The 14,869-nt window shown below is 34.6% G+C and overlaps 1 protein-coding gene across 6 annotated transcripts; it reads left to right on the top strand.

The window, feature by feature from the left end:
- Window positions 1-2,671: 2,671 nt before the first annotated feature.
- LOC114731683 (uncharacterized protein At4g10930) lies at window positions 2,672-13,207 on the top strand. Of its 6 annotated transcripts, none has more exons than XM_028918914.1 (15): window positions 2,672-2,760; window positions 3,004-3,093; window positions 4,271-4,356; window positions 5,327-5,417; window positions 5,584-5,633; window positions 5,884-5,953; window positions 6,326-6,435; window positions 7,495-7,560; window positions 8,055-8,605; window positions 8,764-8,844; window positions 8,998-9,073; window positions 9,482-10,763; window positions 10,875-10,949; window positions 11,540-12,613; window positions 12,801-13,207. In XM_028918914.1, the coding sequence occupies exons 2-15, from the start codon at window positions 3,022-3,024 to the stop codon at window positions 13,014-13,016; spliced, it is 3,900 nt and encodes a 1,299-aa protein (XP_028774747.1). In that variant the 5' UTR covers window positions 2,672-2,760; window positions 3,004-3,021; the 3' UTR covers window positions 13,017-13,207. The 6 variants fall into 6 exon arrangements, with proteins under 6 accessions (XP_028774747.1, XP_028774745.1, XP_028774743.1 ...); XM_028918912.1 differs by having other exon boundaries at window positions 2,673-2,799; XM_028918910.1 differs by having other exon boundaries at window positions 2,673-2,799; window positions 2,992-3,093.
- The last annotated feature ends 1,662 nt before the right edge of the window (window positions 13,208-14,869 follow it).

Here is a 14,869-nt window from a genome sequence, read left to right as displayed (position 1 = left end):
CCACGTCCCTCACCAACCATCGTGGTTCTTTGAACTATTGCCAACAAAAGTTTTTCAACGCCATGGGCATGCTTGGAATTTGCATGCATTTTTTTTTTGGGAGCAATTCAAATGGTGTAGGAGTCCTTTTTTTTCCTTCTTGAAGACAAATAGTTGTATATAATAAGATAATGACACTTTTGAACTTTTAGAATTATTTTATATTTTGTATCTCTTTCAGAAAAATAAACAGTTCAAAATATTAGAAAAAGATCAGCATGTTACGCCATCCAAATCCTGAATACTATGCCTTCTCATTTCCATTGCAATTTGGTTGGTCAATGATCAAGAATAATACTTTATTATTTCAAGTACTTAGCGTGAGAGGGGTTAAATTATTTATGGCCCTGCGCTGTACTAAACATTGCCCCTGCAATTCCACCAAAAGAATGCCTCTTCGATGCTATAACAATATACTCCTCGGATGCTTAATATATGATGCAATTGTTAAGCTGATTGGCTATTTTTTATATTTATCAGTATTTTTAAATTATCTCTATTGATACTCCCTCAACCATTATCAAGTACGAGAGGGAGAGATAATATTAAGAAAGATGATTATGATATTTTAGAAAAAAATATGTCATATTTCTTATAATTAGCTAATTTACTTAACTTTTTTAATCTAATCAAATTAATTAAATATGTTTTATATTGAGGACAGAAGGAATACTTTTTTTTTTTGTTGCCAACAATGCTTTAACAATATACTACACTTGTTTTAAAAGAAAAACTACTAATAATATTCTATTTCATAACTAAACAAGGAATTAAAAGTAACAGAATACATTCTGGCAATAAAAAAAAAAAAGAATATATAGGAGGGAAATTATTCATAGATTCTTAAAGAAAATTAGATACAAATATGTCTCAAGAAATTCATTTTCTTTATACAAATTTTACGAGTTTAACTTGTAAATGGCAACCCCCACTACTAAATATGAATGTTTAATTTCTAAACACAAATTGTTAAATTTGATTTACAAACTTACAAGTCTGACTTGTAAATATAATTTTTTGGGATATCATTATTTTTAATTTTTTATTTGGATATTTAATTTATTATCCCTATATACTAATAATGCAAAATCCTTCTACTAACACTGTTAAAGGGTATTTGGATTAACTTTTTGACAGTGATTTTACAGACTCTGAGTGAAAGAAATTTTATCTCAAATTACATAAAAATACTTTTTAAAATTATTTATATGGCTTGCCAGACTCTCCTTAACTTTATAAATTATTAAAATCTTAAATATTTATCACCCACATTCTAAGAACGGAACTGATGACTACAGGCCCATAAAGACTTTAAAAGCTATGATTTTTGTTGTTGTTGTGGTTGAAATCAGTAATGTTGCAACTTTCAGAGGATGAGCTTGACTTTCAACTAAAATATTGATAATCCTTTTAAAAGTTATACGGAGGAAGTGAAATCAGACACTACGTGAAGGCAAAGTTGATCATCCTATGAAGGTGATAAATGAAATTCGAAGTAGAGTTTCCTACTTCAGTATGGTTTTTTCTTCTCTTCAGATCTTTGAAGATAAAAGATCACCAGTCTCCTTACCAACTTCTTTAGATACACCATCTGTGGGTAAGGAATGGACAATATTACTTTTCAAGAGGAAAATTAAAAAACAAATTTCAATGCATGCTATAATTCTATTCGAAAGCATTCATGTCCAAGGTTTCAAGCTCCATCGAATCTTTATAACTCCAGATGTTTTCAACAACTCTTGTTTGAGGCAAATCTTGCTATGGGTAGTACACATGGGAAAAGACGTGTTTAAGGAAGGATCTGAACTTACCTTCAAGAAGCAACTTGTAGATCTCACTCATGTTCGCAAAGCCTCAGAAGGGAAATTGGATAGTGAACTTAAACAATTCCTGCTTTTGTTTTCTAGAGTAACTGTTTCTAAATATAATAACTATAGGTTTTTTTACCGTTTTTCTTGGACTTTTTTACAAGTAACTAACCTTGTGATGTAGACTGATAATTTATTATAGTGTTAATCATTTTGCCTTTTCTTCAAAAGAAAAAAAGACTTTAAAAGCTTTTAGAGAGTTGGAAGTTGACAACAAATATTATATTTTATAACGTAAAATTATAAAAACATAAATTCTCCACTAATAGCTCATAATATGTTTTTTTTCCCTGAAGAAATTTTCTCCTAACCAAAACACCCACACTCACCCACTTCGATTTAGATTTAAGGGGTGTGGGTGCTACTTAAATAAAAAACTCTCAGCGACTAGTAGCATGTTTACCACGGTCAAGAATAAAATAGCCACGTAATTAAATTTAATACTATTCAAATATGATATAATACTAATAAATATTAAATAATCATATAAAAAATAAAACAGGTGCCTAAAGAAAATATTTATAACTAAACATAAATAAACAATCCCTTGCAGAAGTCTTGAACCAAACGCTAAAACCAGAAAATAAAAACGTTGTTTCATCACCAGGCACTTTTTCTTATTTTTGTTTTTGTTTTGAAAACTAGGCTCTCAGGAGCTTGTATTTCCAAACGGCCCCAAAAAACTTCATTTATTGCGCAATTCGCGTCGTAGTTTTCAATATTATGGGATGTTCCCAGAGTAAAATTTGAGTTTATCTGAGCGCCCTTGCGTGGGAAAACAAACCGCCGCGGAACGCCCACCCAGATTCGTCGAAACGGGGCTTTGCCGAAATATCGTTGGAATTTGGATTGGGTTAGGGCCCTGAAATTACCGTTTCCCGTGATAAAACAGGTTATGTATTAATTGGATTTTTTTCGTAATCGATTTCCATTTCTTCTATTTGAAATCTTCGGCTTCTTTGCTCTTTCTTCATTATTTAGTCATCAACCATTTTCACAAAAAATCAAGCCTTACTTCTGATCATGTATCCTGATCATCACTTTTAAAACTGATGATTTATAACTTACTTACACTATCGTGTAGATTAAATTCTAGTCTTAGTGAACTTCTTCAATGGAAGCGGATTTCGTCACCAATGGCATGTTCATAGAAGAACCCTCTGAAGCTGAGGAGAATGCGCACAATGTAAACTCCACTGCCCTTTCGGATTTCGTTATTTGTTTATTCTTAAGTTACGAAGCATTGGCACTTAAAACAGGATTTAAATGATGTTGGATACTTCAGATTATGTTGTCTAGAAGTCCCCAGTATGAGTGTCCATGCTTTTGAGCTCCTCAGTTAGCAGTTTGTGCTAATTTTGGGTATGAAATATGCAATTTTGAATATAGATTGGTGTCAGTATGTCTGGCACAAACGTCGGTAACTGTCTCTTCTTCTTCTTCATCACCGGCAAAAGCTAATCCCTTCTCAATTAGGTGAGAGTAATAGACTGGCGTTTTGAAACATGAGTCAGTGGCAAGTTGCGACTTAAACAATCTGAAGAATATACGTTCCTTAATTTGTTCAGATGCTTCTTCAACCATCGTTGTTGCTTATTTTATGACTCAATAATGAGATCGTGTTTGTATTTGCTGGTGTTAAGTTCAGCCGATGAAACACATCTCCATTCCAACCTTGAAGCTAAACTAAAATTAAGTTCTATTAACTTGACCTAGGCTTTCTTAAACTAATGAAACTGATAACTCTTATGACTTGTATAGATGAGATGATTTCTCTTCAGCTTCTATATTTCTTTTAATATATTCTGGACGCCATGGCTAATGCAAATAATAACATAAAAACGGAATTTTACACATGCATGAGAGCATGTAAATTTTCATAATGGCATTGTAAAGTACAGCAAGTGATAGGTAAAAGATCGACAATATTGAACTTTCGCACCTCACTTTACTTAGAGGCTTATTCCTGTTAATATCAGCATCTATGGCATCTCTTTGAAGGTCTCCTTTGCTTGCAGTTTATGCCAAAAACTTTGAATTAGTGATAAGTTTTTCAAAATCAACGTTAATATAAAATATCAAATCTATCACAAGTTGCATTGCTCAAAAGCTCTAAATAATGTCAGTTATTCCTGATACTCTATGCAATTCACTAGAGGTCCACCTTGTTGTGATTTAAATCCTATTCTAATTTGAATTTTATTTCTAATGTAGTACTAACGAATGAAAGATTTCAAACATTCAGCATCTTGTCATTGTCCGTAGTGTCTGAGTGATACACAAACAAAGGGGTCGTCAATTTAAAATTTTCAGTCACTTGTGTTTACATTTTCATCTGAATACTTGATATTGTTAATTTTCAGGATAATTTATTTATTGAAGGGGAAAAATGTGGAATTTGCATGGATATTGTCATTGACAGGGGGGTTCTGGATTGCTGTCAACACTGGTATATTTTTTCTTCCTTTCTTCTTGGAGTATGAACTGCATTGTTTGTGATGTTCTTCTATTAATTCTTTGGTGAACTAAACAGACTGAGTGGTTTTTCTTTAGAAAAGACAGCAATTTATATGTATTTAGATAGTCACCTTTCCACCCCATCCCCCTTGAATGGTGCAAAGGTTAGTGAAGCTTGGTGGGAGAAAGTATAAGCATAGGTTTTGTGAGGGAAATGTTTAATTATCTTCTTTGAGACACATTTGGTTTTTCATGTTGTCACTTTGTGGATTAGGAGGTGTCAGTTTGCTTTATGTTTAGTAACTTCTATCTCTGAAATAATAATAGATGGAAAATTTCCTCATTCGTCAATTTTTTTTTTTGGGGGGGGGGGGGGAAGAGATCATGAAATGCATTGGAAAGTGCCAATATTTGTAAAATTTGGCGGCACAATCTAGATGTATAAGACTGAGATAATGCTCAGTGAAGCATACAAGTTTCTTTAATAGAGGTTTCAGGATTTCCTCGAAAGCCAATTATGTGTGAATTTCAGCCTCTGATTTTAACATGTTCCGTTACTCCTCTCAGTTAATAGCATTATGGCTATTAGTGCTTATTGGCCCCTTCTAGTTACTCATTTTAATATCTCTATAACAGTTGAACATGAGCATAATTTGAGGACAGCTCTCGACTGTATTGTTTATTGGTATTTTGATTCATAAATATTTACTGAGTTAGTAATAGGTCTCCCTATTTTGGGTTGCATTTCATGACCTTTAAAGGAGAATCCTCTAGTTGACGGTGTGTTCATAATGAACCTTTCTACGCCAATACATAGGGTTTTTGTCAGACTCCACTATTGGATATGGTATACTTTTTATTTTAACTCGCTCTGATTTAAGAAATTGCTGATTTCTTTCACCTGGCAGTCTTTGGGTTCAAGTATGAAACTTATATATTGACCTAGTTTCCTTATTTTATAGGTTCTGTTTTGTATGCATTGACAATTGGGCTTCCATCACAAATCTCTGCCCACTTTGCCAGAATGAGTTTCAGCTAATCACATGTGTTCCAGTGAGTATATAAATTTGGAGTGCTGCTTTTCATCATCCACTGTGTAATGTTTTGAGAACACTACATAATGAAAATTTTATTTTATTTAAGCCTTTATTATGTTGAAATAATAATTAGAATTTGATGTTTGGTCATCTCTAAAACATATGATTTCATGATTGTGAAGGTATATGATACCATTGGAAGCAATAAAATCGAAGATGACGTGTTATCCAGGCAAGTTCCTCTCTCTTTTTCAGTCTTGCATGATGGACAGGGTTATTTTTTCACCATTTGGTATATGACGAGATGCAATAAGATTGGCGTTTGATGATTAAGGTTAAAGTCACGTTTCTTCTTGTTCTTGAAGCATCTAGCCATGCATCTCTATCTTTCACTTCACCTTGAGTAAATAACTTCACATATTTTATTTTTATGCTTATGAAGTTGTAAATTCTAAATCATCTGTTATCCTTCATGAATGCAGAGATGATGACTGGTCCATTGAAGGGAGGAATAACACTCTGTCATTCCCTTCATACTATATTGATGAAAATGTAATTGTCCTCCATCTATTGTGTCCTGTAGAATTTTTGGCAAAGAATGTCCTCTGGTTAGTTGAAACTGATTGCAGCTTCTGTTCTAGCATTTCTTGTGTTGGAGGACGACCTTATATCTGATGCAAAACCTTTTGGTTTATATCCTGAGTTAAATTATGATGTTTTCTGTATGCCAAAGTTTTACGGACTTTTGTTGTGTTATAAAATTTGGCAGTTAGATCCTTTCAAGGTTCTCGTATATGGGGTTCATATCCCAAGTTAATTTGTGTCATACTCAAAATTATGATTTTTATGCTATTTTTGCATCATTAATTGTCTTCTTAACAATCAATTTGTAGCACTAATCCTTTTGAGCTTCACATTGTGTAGGCAGTTGTTTGCTTGGATGGTGATGGCTGCAAAATTCGAAGTGGATCAGCAACCATTGAAGGTGATTTGAGCCTTGATACATCAATTGCTTGTGATTCATGTGATATGTGGTAAGCTTGGACTATAATTTCTTTACATCTTTGTCTCTTCTATCAGCTTTTAATATCCTACTGGCATAAAGCATAATTAACTGGCTATTGGTAATGTCTACCCAATTTGTTGATAACGCATTATCATGATGCACTAAAGTTTGACTATCACACTGCTGTACAACGGTGGGCAAGTCTTTCTTTCATGAAGAATTGGAGAAGTCGCATAGTTGTGCTTGCGTGGAAAAATTAGCATTTGTTTACTTAAATGCATTATGACGACTGAGAGCTTATCAGAAGATATTGTATATGAAATCATAAAGTGATTGTGATAAAGAAGCTTTGAAGACATACTGTAGAAGGTATACAAAAAGAAATTGTCTGGGTAAGAATATGGGTCTCCAGGCTATTTGCATTGTTTTTTTCAAAATTTCTAATCTTAATCTTCAGTTTGATGCTGCTTCATTGTTGTTTGATCATGTCAAAGTTAGAATCACCATGAAAAGGCTATAACTTCGTGTAAACAAAAAAGTGGAAGATGAAAGGTAGAGTATTTTAGTAATTATGGGTGTCTTGTATTCGTTAACGGTGTGTGGGAGGGTTGACTTATATGAAAAGGAAACACTCTAATTAAGAGTGATCTAGGGAATTTAAATCTAAAAGTTGTTGGAGAGGAGAATGACTAGATACATAGGACAACAGTGTCAATAGGTAATGCAAATTTAAATTTGGTTATTAGAAGATTGGTGTGAGTTAAGGATCACACGTGCGCTCAGAAATACACGGATTGCTTGTTTTATTTTCTATGGAGGGTGATGCTACTAAGGTGCTGCCTTTTATGACCCGCTCATTTAATTAGGCAGTTTATGATTGCAAGTCGCAGACCTTGTGGTAATGTAGTATGGTTGTATAAAATCAATGGAAGATGTTTTGATTGTCCCTTTCTTCTTCCTTTTTGTTTCCTCCACCCTGGGGGGATGTTTGCCAAGGAGCAGGGGAAATTAGTGTGCATCCATGAATATTTTCTTGTTATGATACATTGAGAATGACCTCTGATTATTGCTTGAATTAAATTGACAGGTATCATGCTTTTTGTGTGGGATTTGATCCTGAAGGTACATCTGACGTTACATGGTTATGCCCAAGGTAAACTGGTTTTTCTGTTTATTATATGTTGGGTTTTTTTTTTTTTTTAAATAAATAATTTGCTGCTAATTATTACTGAAGTTTGTAGCCTGGAGACTTATGTTTTTTTATATATTTTTTTAGCATTCATAGAACATATTGGCTACAAGCTTATAAGTTGAAATGAGACAGCATAGAATTTGAAAAGTTCTAGTTAAGATTTTTTTTTTTTTTTTTGAAAAGCAAAATTGGTCTTTTATGTCTAGAACTCCTCACAATTAAGCAGATGATAATCTGAAGTCTTAACCATATAATATCAGCATATAGTTTACTAGAAAAACAATTGTCTACGTCTTCAAGAGTTTCAAAAATAATGTTATCTGATTTGTTTCTTTCGAAAATAGTGCTTAGCGTGTATCTGACCATCTGCTTGAATCATTGATGTTGTTTTAAAAGTAATCTGTTGCGTGCTGACAGTACCATTCTCTAACATTCTAATTTAGGTTTTATTTTAGATGTGTGCCAGATAAAGTTACTGAAAACATGGATGCAAGTTCATTAGAGAAGACAACCATGGAAATCAACCCAGAAAATGGTGACAAGGAATGTCAGGCTGAGGAATCATTTTCAGGAAAAGTTTCTGTATCTGTTGCTGATGCTGGAGAGACAGCTGTTGTTGTCTCTTTGGTTGAAGGAACCCAATGGAGTCCTGTATCAAGAGAGGAGGGTTTATCACCCCTTGAAGCTTGCCAGAATCCAATGACTGAATCATGTTCTTCCATATCTGACGTCAATAATCACCAAAGTAATACAGAGAAGACTGTTAATTCACCAGGGGTGCAACAGGAGCTGGAGCTGTCCTTATCACACAACGTGGGCTGTAGCTTGTCCTCTAACACCTTAGGGCCTGATGATTTGAAGAAGGGCACTTCTGGAGAAAGGAGTGATCCAAGTAGCTTAAGTGGAACCAAAATATTTAATGAATCCCATGACAGAGCTAGTACATCTAGAAATGGATCTGATATGGGTCTTCATCTCGGTTTGTCAGTTGGCTCCTTTTTATGTGGTAATCTATGCATCTTATTATCTCTCTCTCTCTCTCTCTCTCTCTCTCTCTGGATTCTCTGAAGCTTCGTAAGTCAGAATAAGCATAGATGAATACATACACACAGAGTATTTGTCAACTGCTATCTTGCTAACTATCAGATTTTAATGTGCTTCTAGTTGATGACGCAGACATGAATGCAACAAGAGATCAAGAAACTGATCTCCAGCAGTCAAGTTTAGAAGATTTTATTTTGAAAGGTACAAAAAAGTCTAGGAATGGGAATTTTTTTCCCGCTTATTTTAATTTTGCGTCACTCTTGAGACTATGGAAAAGCAATGATGGGTGAAATTGGTGGCTAAGAATTTGGGCAACCTTTTCATTTTATGACCTTATTAACTGAATGCTTTCAGGAGATGAAATGGAACCAAATGCTCTTAATGACAATGCCAGAGTAAATGGGGAAAAGAGAAAGCATGCTGATTACAGGTAACTTCTCTTTTTCATATGATTTATTCGCCCTCCTTAGTAAGAGATCTTAGTTTAAATATTGTTTGTTGCTGGGTGTGAAGACAAATAAATGAACTAGAGAACTTTGAATTTTGTCTTCTTTCTTTCTTTTTTTCTTCAAATAAAGACACATGAGAAGACTCGGAAAAATATGGGCCCAGTGAATTGATGCTCTTCTTACTTCTATGTGTGGTTACAAGTGAAGTTCTTTTGTCACCCATAAAAAACTTGGTTGTCTGTTTAATGTCTTTATGTGCATACTGCATTGTACCTTGCTCCTCCCCCCCCCCCCCCCAAAAAAAATTTTTTTGGCCCATTGCATAAGGACTTAATATGCTTACTTTCTTTTCATTATTTTTTTTAAATTCAATTTCTCTTGATATTCAGTAATGATGAGGTTCGCATAGAAGTTGATAGAGATGCCGAACTCAAACCTGAAGTTGAAGTGTCACAAAAGAAACTCAAAACTGATGGCAGTGTACTGACTAATCATGAGAACGGAGCAGGTGCTCATCTTTCAGATGATACTAAAACAAACCCTTCTACTACACCCATTTCCAGTCACGATGATGTAAAGCATCATTCAACAAAGGAGAATGCTGCATCAGATATAATGAGTATAGTTAAAGGCACGAAGTGGAAGCCTTCAAAGGAAATTTCTGGATCCAAATCCTGTGATAAGTTATCCAAGAACAACGAAAATATGGCAGGTTTGAGGGTAAAAAAGATCATGAAGAGAGCTTCAGATCATGGGGAGTTATCCTTAGTTCAAAACCTAAGGGCAGAAATTAGAGAAGCTGTCCGTAACAAATCCTCTAAAAGTTTTGAAGAAAATCTTTTTGATACAAAGCTTCTTGCAGCATTCAGGGCTGCTGTAGCAGGGCCTAAAACTGAACCTCTAAATAAGCTGCCCCCTATGGCTTTGAAGGCAAAGAAGTCAATGTTGCAGAAAGGAAAAGTCCGTGAACATCTAACTAGGAAAATTTTTGGGAATTCAAATGGAAGAAGAAAGCGTGCATGGGACAGGGACTGTGAAATTGAGTTTTGGAAATATCGTTGCTCTCGAGCAGCGAAGCCTGAAAAGATTGAAACTTTGAAGTCAGTTCTGGATCTTCTAAGAACGAGTCCAGAGAGTGCAGAAGCGAAGGAGGGTCCTGAAGGTCAGGCCAAGAATTCTATTCTTTCCAGGTTGTATTTAGCAGATACATCTGTTTTCCCACGAAAAGATGATGTCAAGCCACTTTCTGTCCTTGAAACTGCTGCTAACTCTGAGCAGAATGAAAAACATAACCTTTCAGGAAAAGCATCAAATCAGTCTCTTGGTAATAGTCCTATTAAAGCAAAAGAGATAAATAATGTCTTACCAAAAGCCAGAGATTGCTTATCTGAAAACAAAGTAAATAACAAGATTGTACATAGCTCAGTTCGTGGTAATTCAGCTTCTGGTAAAGTACCTTCAAGCAGACATTCAGAAGGGGCAGCAGGTTCTTGCCCTGGTGACTCCAGAGTTGAGTCAAAGGAGTCATGCGTTAAATCGGATTGTATAAAGAGTGACAAAAGAAAATGGGCCTTGGAGGTTCTTGCAAGAAAAAGTGCTGCTGCTGGCAAGAAAATGACAAATGACAATCAGGAAGATAATGCACTTCTTGAAGGAAAATATCCTTTACTGGTATGTTAAAATCTGGTTATTTTATGATATTATGTTTTTTGATACTTTGGGGTTGGTTTTGGACATTGTTTATCATGGTTCATTATTACTTCTTTCTGTTATTGAGTGTAGGCCCAATTGCCAGCTGATATGAGACCAGCATTGGCGCCCAGTCGCCACAATAAAATTCCTATATCAGTAAGGCAGGTATGCTGCAGCTTTTCTCTCCACCTTTGGGAGGAATATCTGTTGTAGTCAATATGCTGGATATGCTATTGTTACCTGGACTCTCTCTCTCTCTCTCTCTCTCTCTCTCTCTCTCTCTCTGTTTTTTCCTTTAAATATGTTGTGAGATGACAAATGGAAATGCAATGGATTCGGCATTATAGATATTTCTTTCTGCTGACTTGGAAACTGAGGACATGGGTAACTCTGATGTATTCAATTGTATATCACATATCCCTAGTGCCACAGGATTTCCCATTCCCATCTCATTCTCAATTTCATGGTCAGTACCCCTATCACTTGATCAGAAGGAATGAGGATAACTCCTAAAATTCTAGAGGACCTTGGTGGAGTTTTTTCCTTTTTGGTTGGGGGGGTGGGGGGATCTTCTAAAGAAGAGTTCAAATGTACCGATAGAAATCTGAGATTGGAATAAATTTCAGTGTGAAAATTATAACAAGTTTTTATCATTATTAGGTATAATGTATGGTTAGTACGGGATGCATGTGGAGTTGTATTATGTGTAAATTTCATTGACTGATTAAGACGTGTATTTTTAATGCATTGTACAGACACAACTTTACCGCCTGACTGAACACTTCTTGAGGAATGCAAATCTGTCAGTCATTCGCAGAACTGCAGATACAGAATTGGCCGTTGCAGATGCAATTAATATTGAAAAAGAGGTGGCTGACAGATCAAACAGCAAGCTAGTGTATCTGAATCTCTGTTCACAGGAACTCTTGCACCGCTCAAGTAATAGAAAATCCAATGGAGCAACAGATATAATTCCACAGGTCTCATCATCAGTCCCTGCTGATGGAGCAGAACAACATACTGATGATGATCCTTCAACTGACTCTGCAGTCCAAATAGCCCTTAAAAATGCTGGTCTTTCGTCCGATTCTCCTCCCTGTAGTCCGAGTGAGAAAAGAGAAATATCCAATAAACAAGTTGATGTTTCAGGGCCTGATAATATTCTCGAACTGGATTTTCAACCAGAGATGGATATTTATGGGGACTTTGATTATGATTTGGAAGATGAAGATTACATTGGTGCAGGTGTTGCTAGAGGCTTAAATTCACAAGAAGAAGAAAGCGAGTCAAAAATGAAACTCATTTTCTCTACCACGAACTTGAGGAGTTCAGATACTGTTTTGGATTGTACGGATTCTGAGAGCTTGGAAAACAATGACGTTCCACGAGACCCCTCTTGCTCATCAAATCATGATGATGCGGCTAACGCGGACCCCGCAATTGATGCAGAGACTGACAATCATCCTCCTGCTCCTTCTGAGGCCCTTCTCAGTGAGCCATGTGATGCAGAATGCGAAGAATTATATGGTCCAGAGAAAGAACCACTTACAAAAAAATTTCCGAATGAGGAATTTATAACATTACATGGAGAGGGCAAATCAGGAACTTCAACTGAAGGCAATGACTGTCATAATAAAGAACAAGCGTCAGACCAAGCAGTAAATGCGTCTGAATCTGGGAATGACGAACTTGCAAAGAACACGCCGGTCACTGCTATTGCTAACAATTCATCTAATGCATCTGATATTAGTGAAAATTTACAGAGGGAGGGAGAGAAATCTGACACCGCCCCTGAGCAGTCTGACCCTGCAAATAATGTAGTCAGAAAGGTATTCGAAAGTTGATTTCCCCTGGTCTCGTTATTTTACTTGATCTTATATAGAGTATGTAAACGATGATGCTATCAAGTTATTGTAGGGTTTACCTGAACTACGGAGCATGGCATCTGCTTAAGCATTAGTTTTCATTTTCCTGCAAAATTCATGTATTTACGTATTATTCATGGACTTTGCTCAGGTTGAAGCTTATGTCAAGGAGCATATCAGACCATTGTGCAAGAGTGGTGTGATCACAGCTGAACAGTACAGGTGGGCCGTCGCAAAAACAACGGAAAAGGTTGTGAAGTACCATTGTAAAGCCAAGAACGCCAACTTCCTCATAAAGGAAGGCGAGAAAGTGAAGAAACTCGCAGAGCAGTATGTTGAAGCAGCCCAACACAATAGGAAAAATTGATTCCTTGTAAAATCATTCTCTCTGTTACTGAAACCCTTCAGAATCTTGCTCTAGTTGTACAGCTGTTCTTATATTTTCGATCTAACCCCAGCTCAGCGTTGCTTAAGATATTGAACAAAAGTTAGTGACATTTATAGGTTTTGATTAAGAATAGCTTAACAAGTGATAGAAACCCAAGTTTCGAGGTAAAATGTCAACTGCCAAATGTCTCATGCGATTCCCATTATGTTGATAACTGCGTCTGGTCAAATGAATTACGGGAGCTGCATTGAAACGCATGAACCGTTAGGAATTGTTTCTCTCTCTCATACTTACCTCATATACTTGACATCAAAAAATTACTTTCAAAAAACGTTAACCCAAACATCCTTTCTTCTTTTTTTTATACAACCCAAACATCCTTTCAAATTCAATTATGTTTCTAGACAAACCTTGCCTCGTTGAAGTAATTCCACTCCCTATAATTTGGGAAGGTCCTCGCCATGCTATTAACAAGCTCCTAGCACGACATAAAAATAAAATTAATGTGTTTACTACGCTTCAATTGAAGTTATCAATCTCATTTAAAACGAAAAATTAGAGTTGTCTTCTTATCAGTTCTATCATAAAGGTAAGAAATTTTGTCACACAAGATTGGACTGTCTTTCATAATCACATTTTTCAGAGAAGCCAATAAATATACATACCGGCTTGCCCATCAAACAAGTTATGATAGTTGGGATATTAGAATTTTTTATTAAATCTTTTTGGAGTGTAAGAACTTCCTGCCTTTTGACTTGAGTTAGTATGTTTATATCAGCGTTGATGGCTCCAAAAAATACTTAAAAATTTGTAAAACTGACTTTTAGATCCTAGTTGGAGCTAATTAGTTGTTTGGTTTGGCTTCATGTCCAACCAACTTTTGCTCTAAAAGTTGGTTGCAGTAGAAAGTAAATAAGTATGAAAAGAAAAATAAGAGTATTTAAGCAGATCTCATCTTGATCTAATAATTTGATTTTTTTCAATAATAATTTAATTATTTTTTATTTATTGTTTACTTAAATTTATCAAATTACATATATGTTATATTGTCTCGGGTCCTTAATATAATATCCAGTGGACTAATTTAAAAAAATTAAAGGAGCTAAATAAATTACTTAGTTATAACATAATACATGATTTCTTTAAAATATTTATGTATATCACTAGATTACAAATCAATTTATAAGTGAGACAAATTAGTTTGGAAGAAAATGTACATTTTTCAGTCATTTTACATTTAAATTTACTTTTTCATTACCTATCCAAACAAATTTTAATTTATCAAACTAACGTTTATAAAAGTTAATCTAAGCATAAATCATATTACACTTTGCTCTAACTCATATTTACAAAAAGCAGATAAAATAAAAATTTTGCTACTGCTAATCTAAACACACCCTTAATCTTGTTATCTTTTATACAATTGTGACAATAATTAATTTTTATTTAGTATTTAATTATCTTTAAAAATACTTGGATGGACATATTTTTTAAATTTGAAAATAGATTTTTTTTGATACAATAACATTGTTTAAAAAATAAGTTTTAATATTGTTAAGCTGGCAAAAAAAGGTTTTAGTATTATTAAAAAGTAGTAATATGATATGCATTAGGAAACATACTTTTTTCATTTCTGGTAAAAAATCTTTTTTCCTTTATTTTATGTAAAATCTTACAAAATATGAAAAATATTTGTAGTTCTAATTTGTGAATATGTCTTGTTATGGAATTTGTATCAATAATATTGGCAATCTTTATATTTAATTTTTGCTAATAAGAGTTGGTTTAATTGACAAGGATACTCAAGAGTACATGGATAACTAATCTAAAGA

The sequence above is a fragment of the Neltuma alba genome, unplaced genomic scaffold, assembly GCF_004799145.2.
Source record: "Neltuma alba isolate B1F8T4 unplaced genomic scaffold, ASM479914v2 tig00012841_pilon, whole genome shotgun sequence".
Taxonomy (NCBI): domain Eukaryota; kingdom Viridiplantae; phylum Streptophyta; class Magnoliopsida; order Fabales; family Fabaceae; genus Neltuma; species Neltuma alba.
This window is presented reverse-complemented; position numbering and strand designations above follow the sequence as displayed.

What these genes read in the sequence shown, in the direction of transcription:
- LOC114731683 (XM_028918914.1), top strand. Translation starts at nt 3,022, where the DNA reads ATGGAAGCGGATTTCGTCACCAATGGCATGTTCATAGAAGAACCCTCT. An exon ending in CTGGATTGCTGTCAACACTG is followed by an intron (nt 4,357 to 5,326) that starts GTATATTTTTTC and finishes CTTATTTTATAG; the next exon opens with GTTCTGTTTTGTATGCATTG. An exon ending in AGAAAGCATGCTGATTACAG is followed by an intron (nt 9,074 to 9,481) that starts GTAACTTCTCTT and finishes CTTGATATTCAG; the next exon opens with TAATGATGAGGTTCGCATAG.